A 14686-nucleotide genomic window follows, 5' to 3' on the forward strand; every position below is an offset into this window, starting at 1 on the left:
ACTGCAGACTTGATTGACTGTGGTAAAAAAAAAAAAAACCTGATTAATGACTTACTTACATTTGTCCCCGCAGACTTTAAAAGATAAACGTCAGCCAAACATTGCAACCCAAAATCTATAAAACATTTGTAAATAACTTATTACCCATTGATAAAGGCATTTGTCTTTAGGGTGCCTTATTGGAAACAGCTATGGTACCAAAAGTGTACCTAAAAATTTGTAGAAATGTAAAAGATACAATTGAAAAAATACACAACTTTCAAGGTTTTAATGAAACTGGTGAAGGTCATCACAGTTCAGAAGACAGTGAAAGAAAGTTTCTCTACTGACTTTTAAGTTGGTTTGGAAAGAGGCGCCCATTTGTTTGCGAGAGCTGCTGTGAGCAAAGATAGAAAATGGTGTTTGGATGTTGAGAACATCTTCAGTACAGTATTAATAATTAATCACAGAGGAAAAACAATGAAACACAGAAGAGATCCTGTGATTCCTGAGGATCATATCTCTACCTCCTACTAAAGTTTCCCCTGCACTGGGAGAGGAACTGGGCATACAGTATGTAGCAGATCCAAATGACCAAACATTGATTTGTAACCTGCATGAAACATGTGTCCTATTCCCTCTGAGACTAGGATCAATATGCTCCTTTTCTGAGGACGATACACACCACATTCATCTTCCATGCAGGCGTATGTCAGCCTTTTCATTGAAACCACTTTTAATCACATCCCTTGGGCTTCTCCCAGTATTTTCTCATTGAAAATGGCTGGAAATGAAACCAAAGTATTAATTCTCAGGACTGTGACAGATCAACATGTGATGTTTTTACTGTAGGCTTTCCTATATGTGCTGTTCTGTAGTGCTCGCTTGAGTACACATTATTTATACAAATGCACCCAGTGTTTCATAATCTTAGCTTGAGGATGAAATGATATCAGATACAACAGTACATCAGAGGCGGTTCCAATGTGAATCCATCTCCAAGTAAAACCTTTTGTTCTGCTGTCTTTTGCTATGAGCTTTCTAGCATAAATCCATTCTCATTATTTAAGGCTCAGGAGCATTGAGCCTCTGGCCCACTGAACCTGACAGTCCAGTGCAAGCAGGTAGCGTCCCCCAGTGGTGAGTAACAAAACTGGTAGAAAAAAAAAAGGTAGGAAGGCCAGTTGGTGGTGCTTATTTGGCCAATCAGCAGCTGTGCGGGTTACCATTGGCTAAAAGGGAGCTGTCAATCAAATCCTCCAGAGGCTATTTTTCGGAGGTTCCCTCAGTGCGGTTCAAGTGGTGGTGGAGTACAGATCACCTCCGTGAAATACACAGTTGCGCTTATAGGCAGTGGTGGAAGAAGTATTGAGACCTCAATTTTATTTATAAAGCCCAATATCACAAACATACCTCAAAGGACTTTTCTATAAGATGATATGTTTTATATGTAAAACACTTAGTTACTTTTAAATATAGTAAAATAAACGTATTGGAGTAAAAAGTATAACATTTTTCTTTGGAAGTAAAAAGCAGCGTAAAAAGGAAATCATTAAGTACCTCAAAATTGTATTTAAGAAGTGGATTTGAGTAAATGTACTTATATTTCACTTCACTCACTTCATTGGTGAAGCATCTAATTATTATTTGGCAACTTATCGATGATTACAGGTTACTGACTAGGTTGAGTTTTTTTTCAAATTACTGGACATACATGAATCTGTCTTCATATCATTTTTGCTTTTATGTTGTTCCGAAATAAATGCTGCATATGTGTTTCCCATTACATGATTAATAAAAAAAAAAAAGATGAAAGATCTGGTGCCAGTCTACTCTCAGTGTGATATGCCAAGTGCAGTCATTCCCTTGCCATACCCAGCTGACGCCCATGGGTGGCAGGGCTGTTCCGGACCACTGGACGGGGACGGACGAGCGGACTGCTCTCTGATTGGTCGGGCGTTGTGCGCGTCCACGTCGTCTCCTCCCGGTTTTCCTGGCATGACCTTTTCCCTTGGCAACCACTTCCTCCGAGCATCCACGGCCATCTTTAATTTTAACTCATTCATGAAAAGTTGTTTCGCTCATGTAAACACGCCGAGCGACACATCTGCGCACAGAGCTGCACCGAGGACGCTGTGTGCATGTAGTTTCCTTGCGACAAGCTCCAAACAGAGCAGAGCAGCACCGCAGCAGGCTGTCCGCCGAGATTAAGTAAACACCGACAGCGTACGTGCATATTGTTCATTTACACCGTCTTGTGCATCAGCCAGACACGCTTCACACTTGTTTTAAAGCTGCTGTCCGGTGAAACTAAACTGTCTGAATGCACAATACACGTGTATAGATAGTAACGTGTTGCGTTATGGACTGAAGGAGTAGTACAGTACGCTGTGCTCCTGAAAGAAACAGCAGGTGGAGCACTATAATAAGTGTATGGCTCATTGTCTGAAGGGCACACCACTGCGGTGTCGTTGTGCAAATATATCAGCAACAAGGAGATGAAAGTGTTGATTTCTGACATCATTTAGCAGGTTGAACAAAAAACATTTCATTTCCTTGTGAGTAATAACATGCCATTCATTTGCTTCTTCATCCTGGCAGGATGAGAAAGAAGCAGACCGCCAAACAGAGGAAGACTGAGGAGACTAACGTTACAGTTGTCCAGGAGTTTGTGGTGGAAAAAATAATTCGCAGGAGAGTCTCTAATGGAAGAGTTGAGTACTTCCTGAAGTGGAAAGGCTTCACTGAGTGAGTGATATGTTGCAAATCCCCCTCTGTGTCTCCCATATGTTGTATAATTCTTTTTGAATGCAGGATAGTAAGATACGTTGTTTCTTTTTTTTTTTTTCTTTTTTTTTTACAGTGCAGAAAACACTTGGGAACCGGAGGACAATCTAGACTGTCCTGAACTCATTGAAGAGTTCCTGAGGAACACCCATCTGTCTGAAGGGAATGAGGAAGAGCAAAGTGAGCAGCTAGAGCCTGAGTTCATTCCTAAAGAAGAAATGACAGAACAAGAGACAGAAATTGTGAGTATGCCGGAAAATATAATAACGGAAATGTCTGGAAGTGCATGTTCTTTCCATGTTATTCACAGAACTTCCACACCTAAATCTGTACAAAGGAGAGGAAAAAAATCCTATTATTGGGATGTTTTTTAATAGTGGATTGTTTTACATTGATACAACACAGATTTTCTGTTAAAATAAATGAAGTTGCCTTGGAGTGAAGTAGAATCACTTTTTTTAAAATGTTTGTTTCTACATTTTAGAGGTTGAGTATGAAACTAAATGGCGTGTGAAGGTTGTTTTGCAATGCCTTTGAAAGTGAAAGCACTTAAATTTCCTTTTTTTCTCACAGTGGGCATGTACAGTGGAAAATGCCACATGTAGACTGTCTCTTAACACACGTGTTGTCTTTGTGGTTTCTTGTAACTGCTGCATTTGTTTGTTTTTTTTTGTCCTTGTCATTCTGGTTGCAGTCCTGTATGCAGTCCCAGCAGCAGGCTTGCACCGTGCCCAGTGACAGTGACGTCCTGGAGCCAGACACACCCACTAACCTCAGCACTTACCTCGAGCCTGAATGCATCATCGGCTCCACAGACAGACAGGGAGAGCTCATGTTTCTAGTCAAATGGTAACTCCGGTGCTTCCTCTTTTTCTGTGTCCTTGACTGAATGCCAGGGGTTGGGTGGTTAAATGTTGGCATGATGGTAAAAGCCGCAAAGCATCTAGTGTCAGTTTTGCAGTGAAAATGTAATTTACAGACTGTATAATGTGAATATATTGTTTACAAACAAGACATTGACAACCTAATAAAACATTTATTTAGTTACAGATTATGGAGAGCACCTTCAATACCTTCGCAGTAAATGAATATCAGTGTATCATCACATTCAACCATACAGATTTATGTGATATCTATCTATCTATCTATCTATCTATCTATCTATCTATCTATCTATCTATCTACATATATATATATATATATATATATAAATAACCTGATGGTCGATTGCAGTTTTAAAGGTCAGTTTAGGAATCATGGAGAGTTGAATCATGTGACATTGCTTGTGTAATCTCAGTTTGGGCTTTGAGATTACAAATCCAAAAAAATTACAAAAAATCCCAAAATTTAAGAAATACTGTCCTCTGTTCCTTTAATTTTGGCCATTATATGTTTAATTTGTATTGTGAATCACCAACTTTATTAAAATGCAATACTTAAAAGCCCCTTGAAGTACAGAAAACAGTAACTGGATATGTCATCACCACAGAATGAAAGATAATGTGTTTCGTTATTCTTAGCCTGTGTTTCACAATAAGCTAATGCATTAATCATGTGTTACTGTCATCTAAATGCATCGTCTCTTTTTGTGTGTTCCCCCGCAGGAAAAACTCTGATGACGTGGCCCTGCTGCCGGCCCGTGAAGCGAGCGCCAGGTGTCCCCAGGTGGTGATCGACTTCTACGAGCAGAAGTTGACCTGGCACTGCGGAGATGAGGAGCAGTGAAGTGTGTGTGTGTGTATGTGTGTGTGTGTGCGCATTACCGAGGTGAACTGATAAACAGCTGTGCTCTCACCTGAAGCTTAGTTTAACCTCAGGCGAGTGTCCTCCTCCTCCTTCAGCTGACATTAGAGGCACGCTGTGTGAAATTACGTTTCCGCTGCAGGTTGGAGTGTCAGATTGTGGCAGGTGCGAGAACCTCAGCGGGGATGGATTTTTTTTTTTTTTTGCTCTCAGTCCTGCGGTGCTCCATGAGGTCACCGTGCCTTTGTGGAGACTGCGATTGGGGCTTAAACTAACCTTTTGTGTAGAGCGGCTGATTTTGAGGTCGGACTAACCTGTAGCAGCTTTGGTCTTGTGTCATCATGTAGCAGACACAATCACTGTGGAATGGTTTTGTTTTTAAGATTTGTTGTTATATAGTGAGTATTTATAGTCCTGTTTCCCTACAAGGATCTTCCACTGGGAGGGCCTTTTGTCATTTAGTGTGTGCTCTGCAGTAAATCTTGTATAGCGACACTATTTAGGCAGAGTGAACTAACTGCTGTCTTACCTCCAGTCCATGTAGCTTTTGGTTAGAGATTGTAGACCTGTTGTTCGGACGCAGATGTTGTGTGAGGTGTTGATAGCCGCAGCTTTTACTGTCTCACTGTGTCTCTGTATGGACCCTTGTGGTTGATTATTTAAAATTGTTGCCCAGCATAATTTTGCCCATGTTTCCAATCAGCTGCTATGTACCAAATGTTCTCTTCTCCTCTGTATTGATTTATAACAAGAACCTTTTTCAGGTTTTAAAAATAATTATTAGGTGCTTTTACCCTAAATGAAGTCTTGGCAGAATGATTCAAAAGGTCACAATATTTCTTAAGTAAATCTATTGAAAACAACTTTAGTGCACCTGCAGTATACAATGGCTAATAAGATTGTTAAATGTAGCACTTTAGATACGAGACTGTCCAATTGTGAAGGGCATTGTCTTCCAGTAGTTATACAGGCCTGTGTAAAATACCTGTATCCTGATGGCTTTGTCCTGACTCGACATATCTCCCATGACTGTTATGGGACACTCAGCTGAACCTTAAACCTCCTAAAAACACACCTACTACTGAATTGCTGTAACTGTTGACCATGGATCTGTGAAGTCTGTGAATAAAGAAAAACATTTTGTGAACCTTTTCTCTTCATCTTTTTTCACATCACATTTGTCATATCCTAAATCATGAGGTAGGGACAACAATGAAAGTAATGATCTGTTCTAATCTGATGAAAGCTGTTCTAAAAACATGTACTGACAGATGATGTGTTGTGATTGACTCAATATGAAAGTCAATAAGCAATAAACACAGAAGTTCAGTAGTTGATGTGATTATAGACATGTTGGCACAAGCTGTCATACCAGACCTGTTATTCAGTAATCAGCAGGTGGTTTTGTTGATTTGTTGCAGCAGAATTGGGGAGGAGCATATCTCTCTTAAAAGTCTCGTGACTTTATTTTTTGACCTTTGCTCCTGGACAATAAAAGTGGAAATAAAAAAGTGCTGGCACAGTGCTAAGCACAGCACAGCATCAGGTTAGCTTTATGTTACTGAGATTCAAATTTAAGAAATTTTGAACTATGAAAAAAGGAACAGACAACTTGGTGAATCAGGTAGGTCTGAAAATGCTGGAAATCTGATGAGCTTTAAACAGATTTGATGGTTAAGTTCAGAGTCATTGAGTTCTTGTACAGTCTTAAACAACTGAGACAACTTATTTTTTTCCTCTGAGCAACAAAGGAGGTTTGATGGGATTTTCCTTTCCTCATTCTTCTCATGCCTGTCATTGTACTTCCTCAATCTGCTAATAAAAACTTCCACTTTTTCAAAACCCACTGTGTTCAGCGTTTCAGTGTGTCTCCTGCCTTCTCCATGCAGCAGGTCATCGGTGTCTGGGTGCGGGACCCGCGGATACAAAAGAATGACTTCTGGCATGCTTACATAGACTACGAAATTTGTTTACATGTAAGTAAAACGATAAAAAGGAAGCTGTTTTAATCTTTACCATCAAATTCTCGGGCTTACTGTGAATATTTGTCATACTTGTGTCTTCTTTTAGACCAACAGCGTGTGCTTCACCAAGAAGATTTCATGTGTGAGAAGGAGGTACAGTGAGTTTGTATGGCTCAGGCAGAAACTACAAGCAAATTCAATGCTAATGTAAGTCCGTTCACTGTATTTCGAAATGCTAACGTGACTCAGAGCAACCGAACACATCTACTTTCAGTTCTTATGTGCATTGTAATCTTCCCAGTGGTTCATTTTTAGTGTGTATTTGTGTCTTTTGTAGGGTACGACTACCAGAGCTGCCCCCAAAGAACCCCTTCTTCAGCCTGAACAATGCCCAGCAGATCTCTGATCGCATGAAAGGGCTCCATAAGTTTTTGGACCAGTAAGAATGATCTTGCAGATCAATAAACTTATGAACTTTGACATACTGCAGCACAGACATAACAAAACTGGTGTGTCAGCGTTGAGCCACTGCTGCTTTTTATTTTTTTTTAACATCAACAAGCAATAGAATAGACTGTATTCAACATCCCTTATTTGTTTTTTGTCCTAATTCACCAGGATCCTCCAAAACCCGCTGCTGTTGTCTGACAGCTGCCTGCACCTTTTCCTTCAGTCACAGCTCAGCGTGTCCAAGATGGAGGCCTGTGCTGCTGGAAGGACACATTACTCTGTGGCTCAGGCAATTCAGTGCTGTGGCCACAGGAGATTTCAATTCGATGAGGACTTGAAAAAGGACCTCAGCATGTCTTGTGACTCTGACTCAGACAGGTATCGTAATGTCAAGCTTTACACATCCTTATGAGGAAGTCACAGAAACCCTCAGTAGATCACAAAGTCTATACCTGATAAATATATAGAGCTCTTTTTGTATTTCCTTTGTTAGCTTTATTCTTTATTTTCCAGTACAGGTTGTGTAAGAACTCCTTTTGCCTTATTCACTAAATTTATAAAAATGTAATTTCCCCCTTTTCTTTTTTTTTAACAGTCTTTATTGATTTTCAACATTTAGAAGACAGAAAGACAATCAACATGACATTACTAAAATAAATAAATTATTAAATAAAATTTTAGAAAAACTGATAAAACTTTGCTGAAATAAAATAAATACAATAATGAAATGCTCATGGCAGAAGGTATACAACAGAAAACCGAAGTTAAAAGAAAAGAAAAACAGTAAATAAGTGAACAAATAAAAACGTATGTAAAAGGTTACTTTTCCTTTCTGTTCATAGCCAGCAATTCACCACTTACATTTCCCCTTTCATCAGCCTCTTGTAATGCTTCAAACATATCTTCATTTTCCATAAAGTATAAATGTACAAATATAATCAAAGGCCTCCTTTTTACCTTTAAGGATATAAATGATTTTCTCCATTGAGAGGCAGGAAGACATCTCCTAGAGCCACTCGCCAAAGCGCAGACTCCTTATATTTTTCCATGACAAAGCTATGAGACGCTTAGCATGGGGGAAGCACATATTACTGTAATTAAAGCTTTCTTTCTTTTTTGGATAATAGGATTAGTTGGGTAAATTCCTAGTATAAACAGCTTAGGTAAATGTCTGCCTATCATCCTACATACCGCATGTGATACCTCACACCAAAACTCTCTTATCTCCCCAATTTCCCCCCAATTCTTGTCTCTGTTTTTAGCGTGTTTTTAGAGTGCAGAGATGCAGAGCCCCACATGAAAGATTTGGCAACAAACAAAGCAGAGAGTACAGCTTCACTTGACTTCGTGGGAACCAGCCAGGAGGAAACCCTCAGCTGCTCATCTGATTCCACATGAAAACATCACCATCATATCATTGTCAGAAATTTTGGAGTCTACGCAACATCCTGGACAATGTTTTGGACCTGTGAAGAAAAAAGTTGCCTGTTACCCTGTCTTACTGCACTTTTCACTATGTAGTTGCTCTTAATTTTTTCAATAGTAAAAATGTAGCATATTATGTTGTAATTGAAGTATTTCAGTTTTAAACATGTACAGTAAATAGTAATACATTGCACCTATTGTATATCCTTAATGTGTTGTTTACTTGTATGTCCTGTTTGTGCAGCTTTAAGGTGGTAGCAACAATTTGCCTGAAGATGGCAGTGTTGGTACATCCATCTGTTTTGTGTAGTCACTTATGCTATATATTATCCTATATTATAACTGTCTATATTGACTTCATACACAAACTTATCAGAAGTATCATGAATTATGATCAGTCACAAGATAGAATTTGCCAAATATGTGCAGATAACAATGTAATATCTTAGCCAGTGCCAACCTAACATCTCTCTGTGGTTGAACCCACTCTCCTACTAAAGTGTAAGGTGTGGGAAGCTTGTCATCTGGTGGCCACTGCAGTGCTTAGCAGTGTGACATGTGTAATAGGGTCTCTGCAGAGTTTTCAGACATCCCCCCCTGTCAGGTATGTGGCTGGTAGGAGGTCCTGTGGGATCCCGATGGACTCGCTCCTGTCTGAGAGGACTACCACGTAGACAGGCTACATTGCTCCCTGCTGAACAAAATGCCAGCTGCACTGACAAGCCACCTCTCTATTTCTGTCTCTCTCACTTTGTATTTGTATCAGCCTGTTCTCAACAGTCTCGCCTCTCTGTGTGTTTGAGCGTGTGTGTGTGTGCACGTACTGACCGTATACATATGCTCCCACAGTGAGCAGCACCATACTTATGCAGAGGTAATGACCACTAAATAGAATGATGGTAGTCTGACATATGAGCACAGCTAATTAGATCAGTTCTGTCCTTGCAGCGGTTGTGATATTCATCATGAATTCAGACAATAGGCTCGTGTTGCGGGGAACAGAGGGGTGACATCACCTCAGACCTGCTCTGCTCTGAGCAGCAGAACGTCCTGGACAGCAGGAAAACCCACAAACTCAAATTGGGTGTGGGACGTCTTCCCTTAAGATTTGTGGGTGTAAATGTGTTCATACGCAGCCACACTTTGTCATCGCTTAAATGTGTAGGGCAGTATTACCCTGCACCTCTACACACACACTCTGAAGCTTTAGCTGTATATTCTTAAAAGAGACATATGCATCCAATACATCCAGAAAACACACCAATGTGTACTGATAATGTTCTCTAATAGCAATGTGTTATTTGTCCTGCTTGACAGAACATTCTCAGAGGGTTATATTACAATATTATGAGAGTCATTTCATGAAAGATGCTATTGAAAGGTGATCTATTCAGTCCAAACTCTTTCACTTTCACTTATATTTCACTTTGCAAGACTATTGTGTGAGTCATCTGGCAGTTATTTCTCAGTGACTATCACTAGAAATATCTCATTTGCTGCCCTACTGCTGTCAGCTTGCCAGACATCTATCTATAATACATGGAAATGTCACCTACATTTTGTTTTACACTCAGCAACCTTATCTAAATTGTCTCTCACAACGTTTGCCATTATTCTTTTTATTATTCTATGTATATTATATATTACATTAGTCTTATTCTTGTTATTCTTCTGGTGGTGTGAAGAAGACCTTGAAGCATCATTGAGACCTCAATATGAGAAAGATAAAATTTACAGAAGGTATAAATTAACAATGAACTGAATTAATAAAATACGAAAAATCCAAATAATGAAAACTTTTATAGATCTTCTTTTTGGTTTCTGGTCCGAATTTTTGAGAGTGGTGATGGGTGCTTTGGGTTCATCTGCATTAGCTAACCATGCTAGAAAATGCTCACTTTGTCATGTTACTGTCACATGGTAATCTTGTTGGGCTTTGAGACCAGCAGTTAACAAGAAAAAGTCTGTTGTCTATAGGTTAAGTGTATGCATGTGTCTGTGACTTTCCCCCACAAGGTTTAACACTTTGCTAACAGATCTCTGCAACATTAAAGCCTTGTTTCTTGTTCAAAGTCCTGTGGATTGAAACGTTTGCATTGCTGGTTTTAGTCTGACCTCTCCAGCAGTATTGACTCCTCTTTTAATGGTCTGTGACTCTGGTCCATTGGCTGTTAACCTTGAGCCACTGTAGCCTAGCTTGTCAGTGTGGCTCTGCTCTGCTGCCATGACAACACACGACACATTTAAACCCATCAGATCGATTGGCTCACAGCTCCCTGCTCCATGTTGCATGACCCCAAAGAGGTCAAATGGAGTAAAAACACAGTGAGAAGGTAAAATCACTCTGTTTTTAGGGTTAGTTGAGCTGATTTTAACTTTTATACAAAAAAGTACACAAGATAAAATCACATTTTTATTTCCACAAATGCCTTAGCTCTGCTTAATCTAGTTAGTATGCTTATTGTTTGACACATAAAACAATAGAAGATGAAATAAAGGAAAATGGCCCCTTTGGGAGATGCCCATCTGCCTGAGCCCAAGTCAGCATGTCTTTCTGCCATGACAGCTCAAATAAAGCCTACCTCATGTCTGTGATCTCATGCTTGACTTACTTTTCTCTCTGTTGTGTAATTAACACAGAATCCCAAAAGCAAAAAAAATCCATTTTAATGTTTTGGAAACAACCAAAATGTTCAAACGTCGAACATAACAAATATGAAATCCCAATCAGAGTTCCTCTACAAAAGCTGACTGCACAGAGCCAAAAACAAATGGAAGTATTGAGGGAGATATGCTCCAGTGGAGGCAAATTACAGATAAGTCAGAGGCTGCTCATGCATTTTAAGTGCCACATTATACAGAATCCATTAGTAGCAATAGGAGTTCAACACCACTCGAGATATTAAATCTCTGTGACTGCAACTCTGTGGAACCAGGGGATGAGTCGATATCAAAGAGGCCCAGCTGCACTGCCAATAGACAGAGGATGAGATTGAAGGAATGATGCCAGAATTATACACCAACAACAGTCATATGAAAATGGCACAGGCTGACAATACTGATGTGTAGCTTGTTATACAGCAAGATAATCACTTTCACTTGGGCCAGATGAAGGGGCCACATAGATGATCTGGAGGTCTTGGATTAATTGAATTGTTAATAACATATGTCTCATCTCTGAACATTTTTCAAGGTCTTGCACATTTCATGCCAATACTGATTTACTGAGGGCCACAAAATATCCACGACCTTAGAGCCAAAAGAAAGGATTTTCAGACATTACATCTGTCCTTGTAGCTTGCCTGTTTGTCAGTGTGTATCTGTGTATTTGTGTGTGTGCGTGCTCAAAGGCCAATCCTCTCCTAATACCTGCCTCAATCTGCTGAAAAAAAACAACAACTTTCCAGTCATTTCTCAAGGCTGAAACATTTTTTCCCCATCACTCAATTGTCAGAGATGGAAATGAGCAGCATAAGAGCTATCCATCATTCATCAAACCCAACAGCCCTGGTACCTTTCCTCGGTTCTGCATGGCTATACCTGCTATTTCCCCTCCACATGCTGTCGCCTTTTTGGTGCATGGATGTAGCAATTACTGGGAACGGGCGTGATCACTGTACCAAGGCGAGCAACAGCTTCTCGTCCCCTGGAATCAGGGCTGATCAGCGTGAAAGCAGCTCCTCTGCTTTGAACACATGGCCTTAGGGGCAAAAAGGAAGCTGAATTCACTGCTTTATAATTTCCTGAAATAATATGCTGTATAAAGTCAGATATGTTCCCTTTGGAGCATGCAGCCAAAAAGAGATGGATGAGAAGGAAGGGCCTTGTGTTCAGATTCAGTCCGTACTTACTGTATATATTTGTATATATTCACAATATTCATTAATCCATACATATCGTCATGTTCATATTGTACAAACAATAAAGGCTGCTCTCAAACAATACTGCAACTGTGCAATGAAATGTGAGCATTGTAAAATAGCTTCAGTGTCTATGATACCTTTTGCTCATCCTTATATGAATTTCTGTCTTGACACAGGGGAGCAGCCCCTATGTGTGTCACGAGATCATGTATGAATAACAACCCCTCCAGACTAATGTCTTGTTAGAGATGAGGAACGAGTAGAGGGGGAGCTCTTTGGTCAGACCCTGTTTAGCGGATGGAGCGACGCCCGGTGCATGGTGGCAGTGAGAGGACGACAGAGGGTGGAGAAACAAGGGGGGAAAAAATGGAGGGGTAGAGGGCACCGTCTCTCGAGGCCTCTGTGCTTTGCTGCCAGTGTGTGTAAATCAGCAGGCAGCTCACGGCTGCAATGAGGTAGAAAATAAAAAAAACATAAAAATGTCCGAGTGAAATAAGAGGCAAGGAGAAATCTTTTATGATGAGCCTAAATTCTCCTTACTCTGCAGTAGATCCACTGGCCAGCTCAGCTTGTCTTCTCCAGACACCGTCCATCATCCCAGTGTCTGCATATAGCCACAAATTACTCAAATTACCCCACCTGCTATTCATGTAATACATATGTAATGAGTATCCTAAATTCACATGATTATCATTCATGGTATGTTAATAGGCCTATGTCAAATTCATTAATATGCACATAAAATGATGTGGACTGCCAAACCAGAATGTCTGAACTTCTGCCAATGTAGGTTAATACACATTAAGTCCTGGATCCAACATGTTTAAACTTGGGGTTTCGAACATAACTAATACCTCAGCAGCATGTTTATCCAAGCATTTCAACCACATATCAAGCAAAATGGAGCTGGTTTAGGTGTCATCATATGACCTACTGTAGTTGTGGAAGGTTGAAAGCTTGGCGAACTAGTAAGCAGATCTTAAAGATTTGATTATTTATGTTATGTTTATAATATTTAGCATGATTTCCTTACATTTTCTCCAATGTGAAGCTTCTAACATTTTAACATTCATATAGCACATGCACAAAGGCAATTCAAGGTGCTATATAGTGCAGTATAAGCACTCCTGCAGCTCCTCCTGATCAGATTCTTCATGTATGTATCAATCCATCTATAATTTTGTTATCCTATTTGCCCATGCTGTGTTTCTGTAATTTGCTTTCCTAGTCCATACACACATCATCTATCGCATGTCTGTCCGTCTAAAGACAGAGGACGTATTGCTGTACAGGTTGTAAAACCCCAGAGGCAAATTTGTGATATTTGGCTATACAAATAAAATTTGACTAGCTGATGCCCTTTCTATCTACATGTGTGCTTGCTTTCAGTTTCAAAAAGCTGAATATCAGTTAGCAACAACCATTTACAATATAACAAGTCTGGCTATCAGCACTTACAGTTGCTGAGTTCTTTAAGCAACATGAGGCAACTTCCAGGATGCCAAAGAGGCCAAATTCCCTGTGACTAAACTGTAAGCGCATCAGTCAAAACTGCAAAAACATTTCATACGTGAAGAGAAACAGTCGCCAGCTGCACTGATAAAAAAGGAGCAGTGGTAACAAGTTGAAACTAACAATAGAGAAATTAAATGTAAATACAGTTTACAATATATAAGTCATCTGGCATTTATCTTAAAATATCAGCTACTTTAATGTTTGTGGTGATGATTTAGGCTCTAAGTTTAAATCTTTTTTTATGAGGTGTCTATGTTACTCTGTTTACCGTGTGCATGTGCACTCTGTACAGCTCCATGTGTTCCTTTGGCACTAAATTAGCACAGGTTAGCTTGGCAGGACCTGTGCTTGGATACATACCAAAGCTGACATTAAATGGGAGTGATGGCAGCAATCTGCTATCCAGTGGCTCAGTTAGCTCCCTGTAACTCAATCTTCATACCTTTACTTCCTATGTCAGGGGCCATCTTACAGAAAAAGCTTCTATATATAAGAGCTGACACCGAGATGGGACCTCACCTAGAATGTGAGGTCATTACAACGAGGGGCATCTAACTCTGTGGGGGGTCAGAGAGGAGTGATCAGCTTGCAAAGGACTGGCAGGCAGTCAACTGCAGTGAGGTGTAAGGTGTTCAGTGAGGAGAGGGCTGTAATTACAGTTAGAGCATCAGTCGCATCTCTGACCTCCCCTGATTGCAAACTACCCTCCCTGACCATCCGGGGTCATTACTCACCTCACTAACTAGTAGAGTAAATCAGTGGAGGAGCACTGACCTGATATTAGAGCCCCCGAACCAGAGAGTAAACAGGGCCAGAGTACGGAGGCTGGAACCTTGTAAATAATCTGCAAGGAGATGGAGCAGGAGTGAGGCGTGGGTGATGTTTATAGCAGGTAGACAAACACCTGTCACTTTAATAAGTCTGATTTATCTTGAGTGACATGTCAGCACATAGCTCTGC

The 14686-nt window shown here is 40.2% G+C and overlaps 2 protein-coding genes across 2 annotated transcripts; both read left to right on the forward strand.

Moving 5' to 3' along the window:
* The first annotated feature begins 1965 nt into the window (after positions 1 to 1965).
* Positions 1966 to 5656, forward strand: cbx3b (chromobox homolog 3b). The gene is made up of 5 exons (XM_042423978.1): positions 1966 to 2205; positions 2581 to 2727; positions 2843 to 3008; positions 3461 to 3615; positions 4371 to 5656. The coding sequence occupies exons 2-5, from the start codon at positions 2582 to 2584 to the stop codon at positions 4489 to 4491; spliced, it is 588 nt and encodes a 195-aa protein (XP_042279912.1). The 5' UTR covers positions 1966 to 2205; position 2581; the 3' UTR covers positions 4492 to 5656.
* Positions 5657 to 6274: 618 nt separating this feature from the next.
* snx10b (sorting nexin 10b) lies at positions 6275 to 8816 on the forward strand. Its single transcript, XM_042423977.1, has 5 exons — positions 6275 to 6485; positions 6580 to 6680; positions 6811 to 6912; positions 7092 to 7301; positions 8186 to 8816. Exons 1-5 carry the CDS (start codon positions 6297 to 6299, stop codon positions 8319 to 8321), a joined length of 738 nt encoding a protein of 245 aa, XP_042279911.1. The 5' UTR covers positions 6275 to 6296; the 3' UTR covers positions 8322 to 8816.
* Positions 8817 to 14686: the final 5870 nt, after the last annotated feature.

Source organism: Thunnus maccoyii, chromosome 10, assembly GCF_910596095.1.
Source record: "Thunnus maccoyii chromosome 10, fThuMac1.1, whole genome shotgun sequence".
Lineage (NCBI taxonomy): Eukaryota > Metazoa > Chordata > Actinopteri > Scombriformes > Scombridae > Thunnus > Thunnus maccoyii.

Coding starts and splice junctions, on each gene's coding strand:
- snx10b (XM_042423977.1), top strand. CDS start 6,297: ATGCCTGTCATTGTACTTCCTCAATCTGCTAATAAAAACTTCCACTTT. Junction 6,681..6,810: donor CAAGCAAATTCAATGCTAAT/GTAAGTCCGTTC, acceptor TGTCTTTTGTAG/GGTACGACTACCAGAGCTGC. Junction 6,913..7,091: donor CTCCATAAGTTTTTGGACCA/GTAAGAATGATC, acceptor CTAATTCACCAG/GATCCTCCAAAACCCGCTGC.
- cbx3b (XM_042423978.1), top strand. CDS start 2,582: ATGAGAAAGAAGCAGACCGCCAAACAGAGGAAGACTGAGGAGACTAAC. Junction 2,728..2,842: donor AAGTGGAAAGGCTTCACTGA/GTGAGTGATATG, acceptor TTTTTTTTACAG/TGCAGAAAACACTTGGGAAC. Junction 3,009..3,460: donor CAGAACAAGAGACAGAAATT/GTGAGTATGCCG, acceptor TTCTGGTTGCAG/TCCTGTATGCAGTCCCAGCA.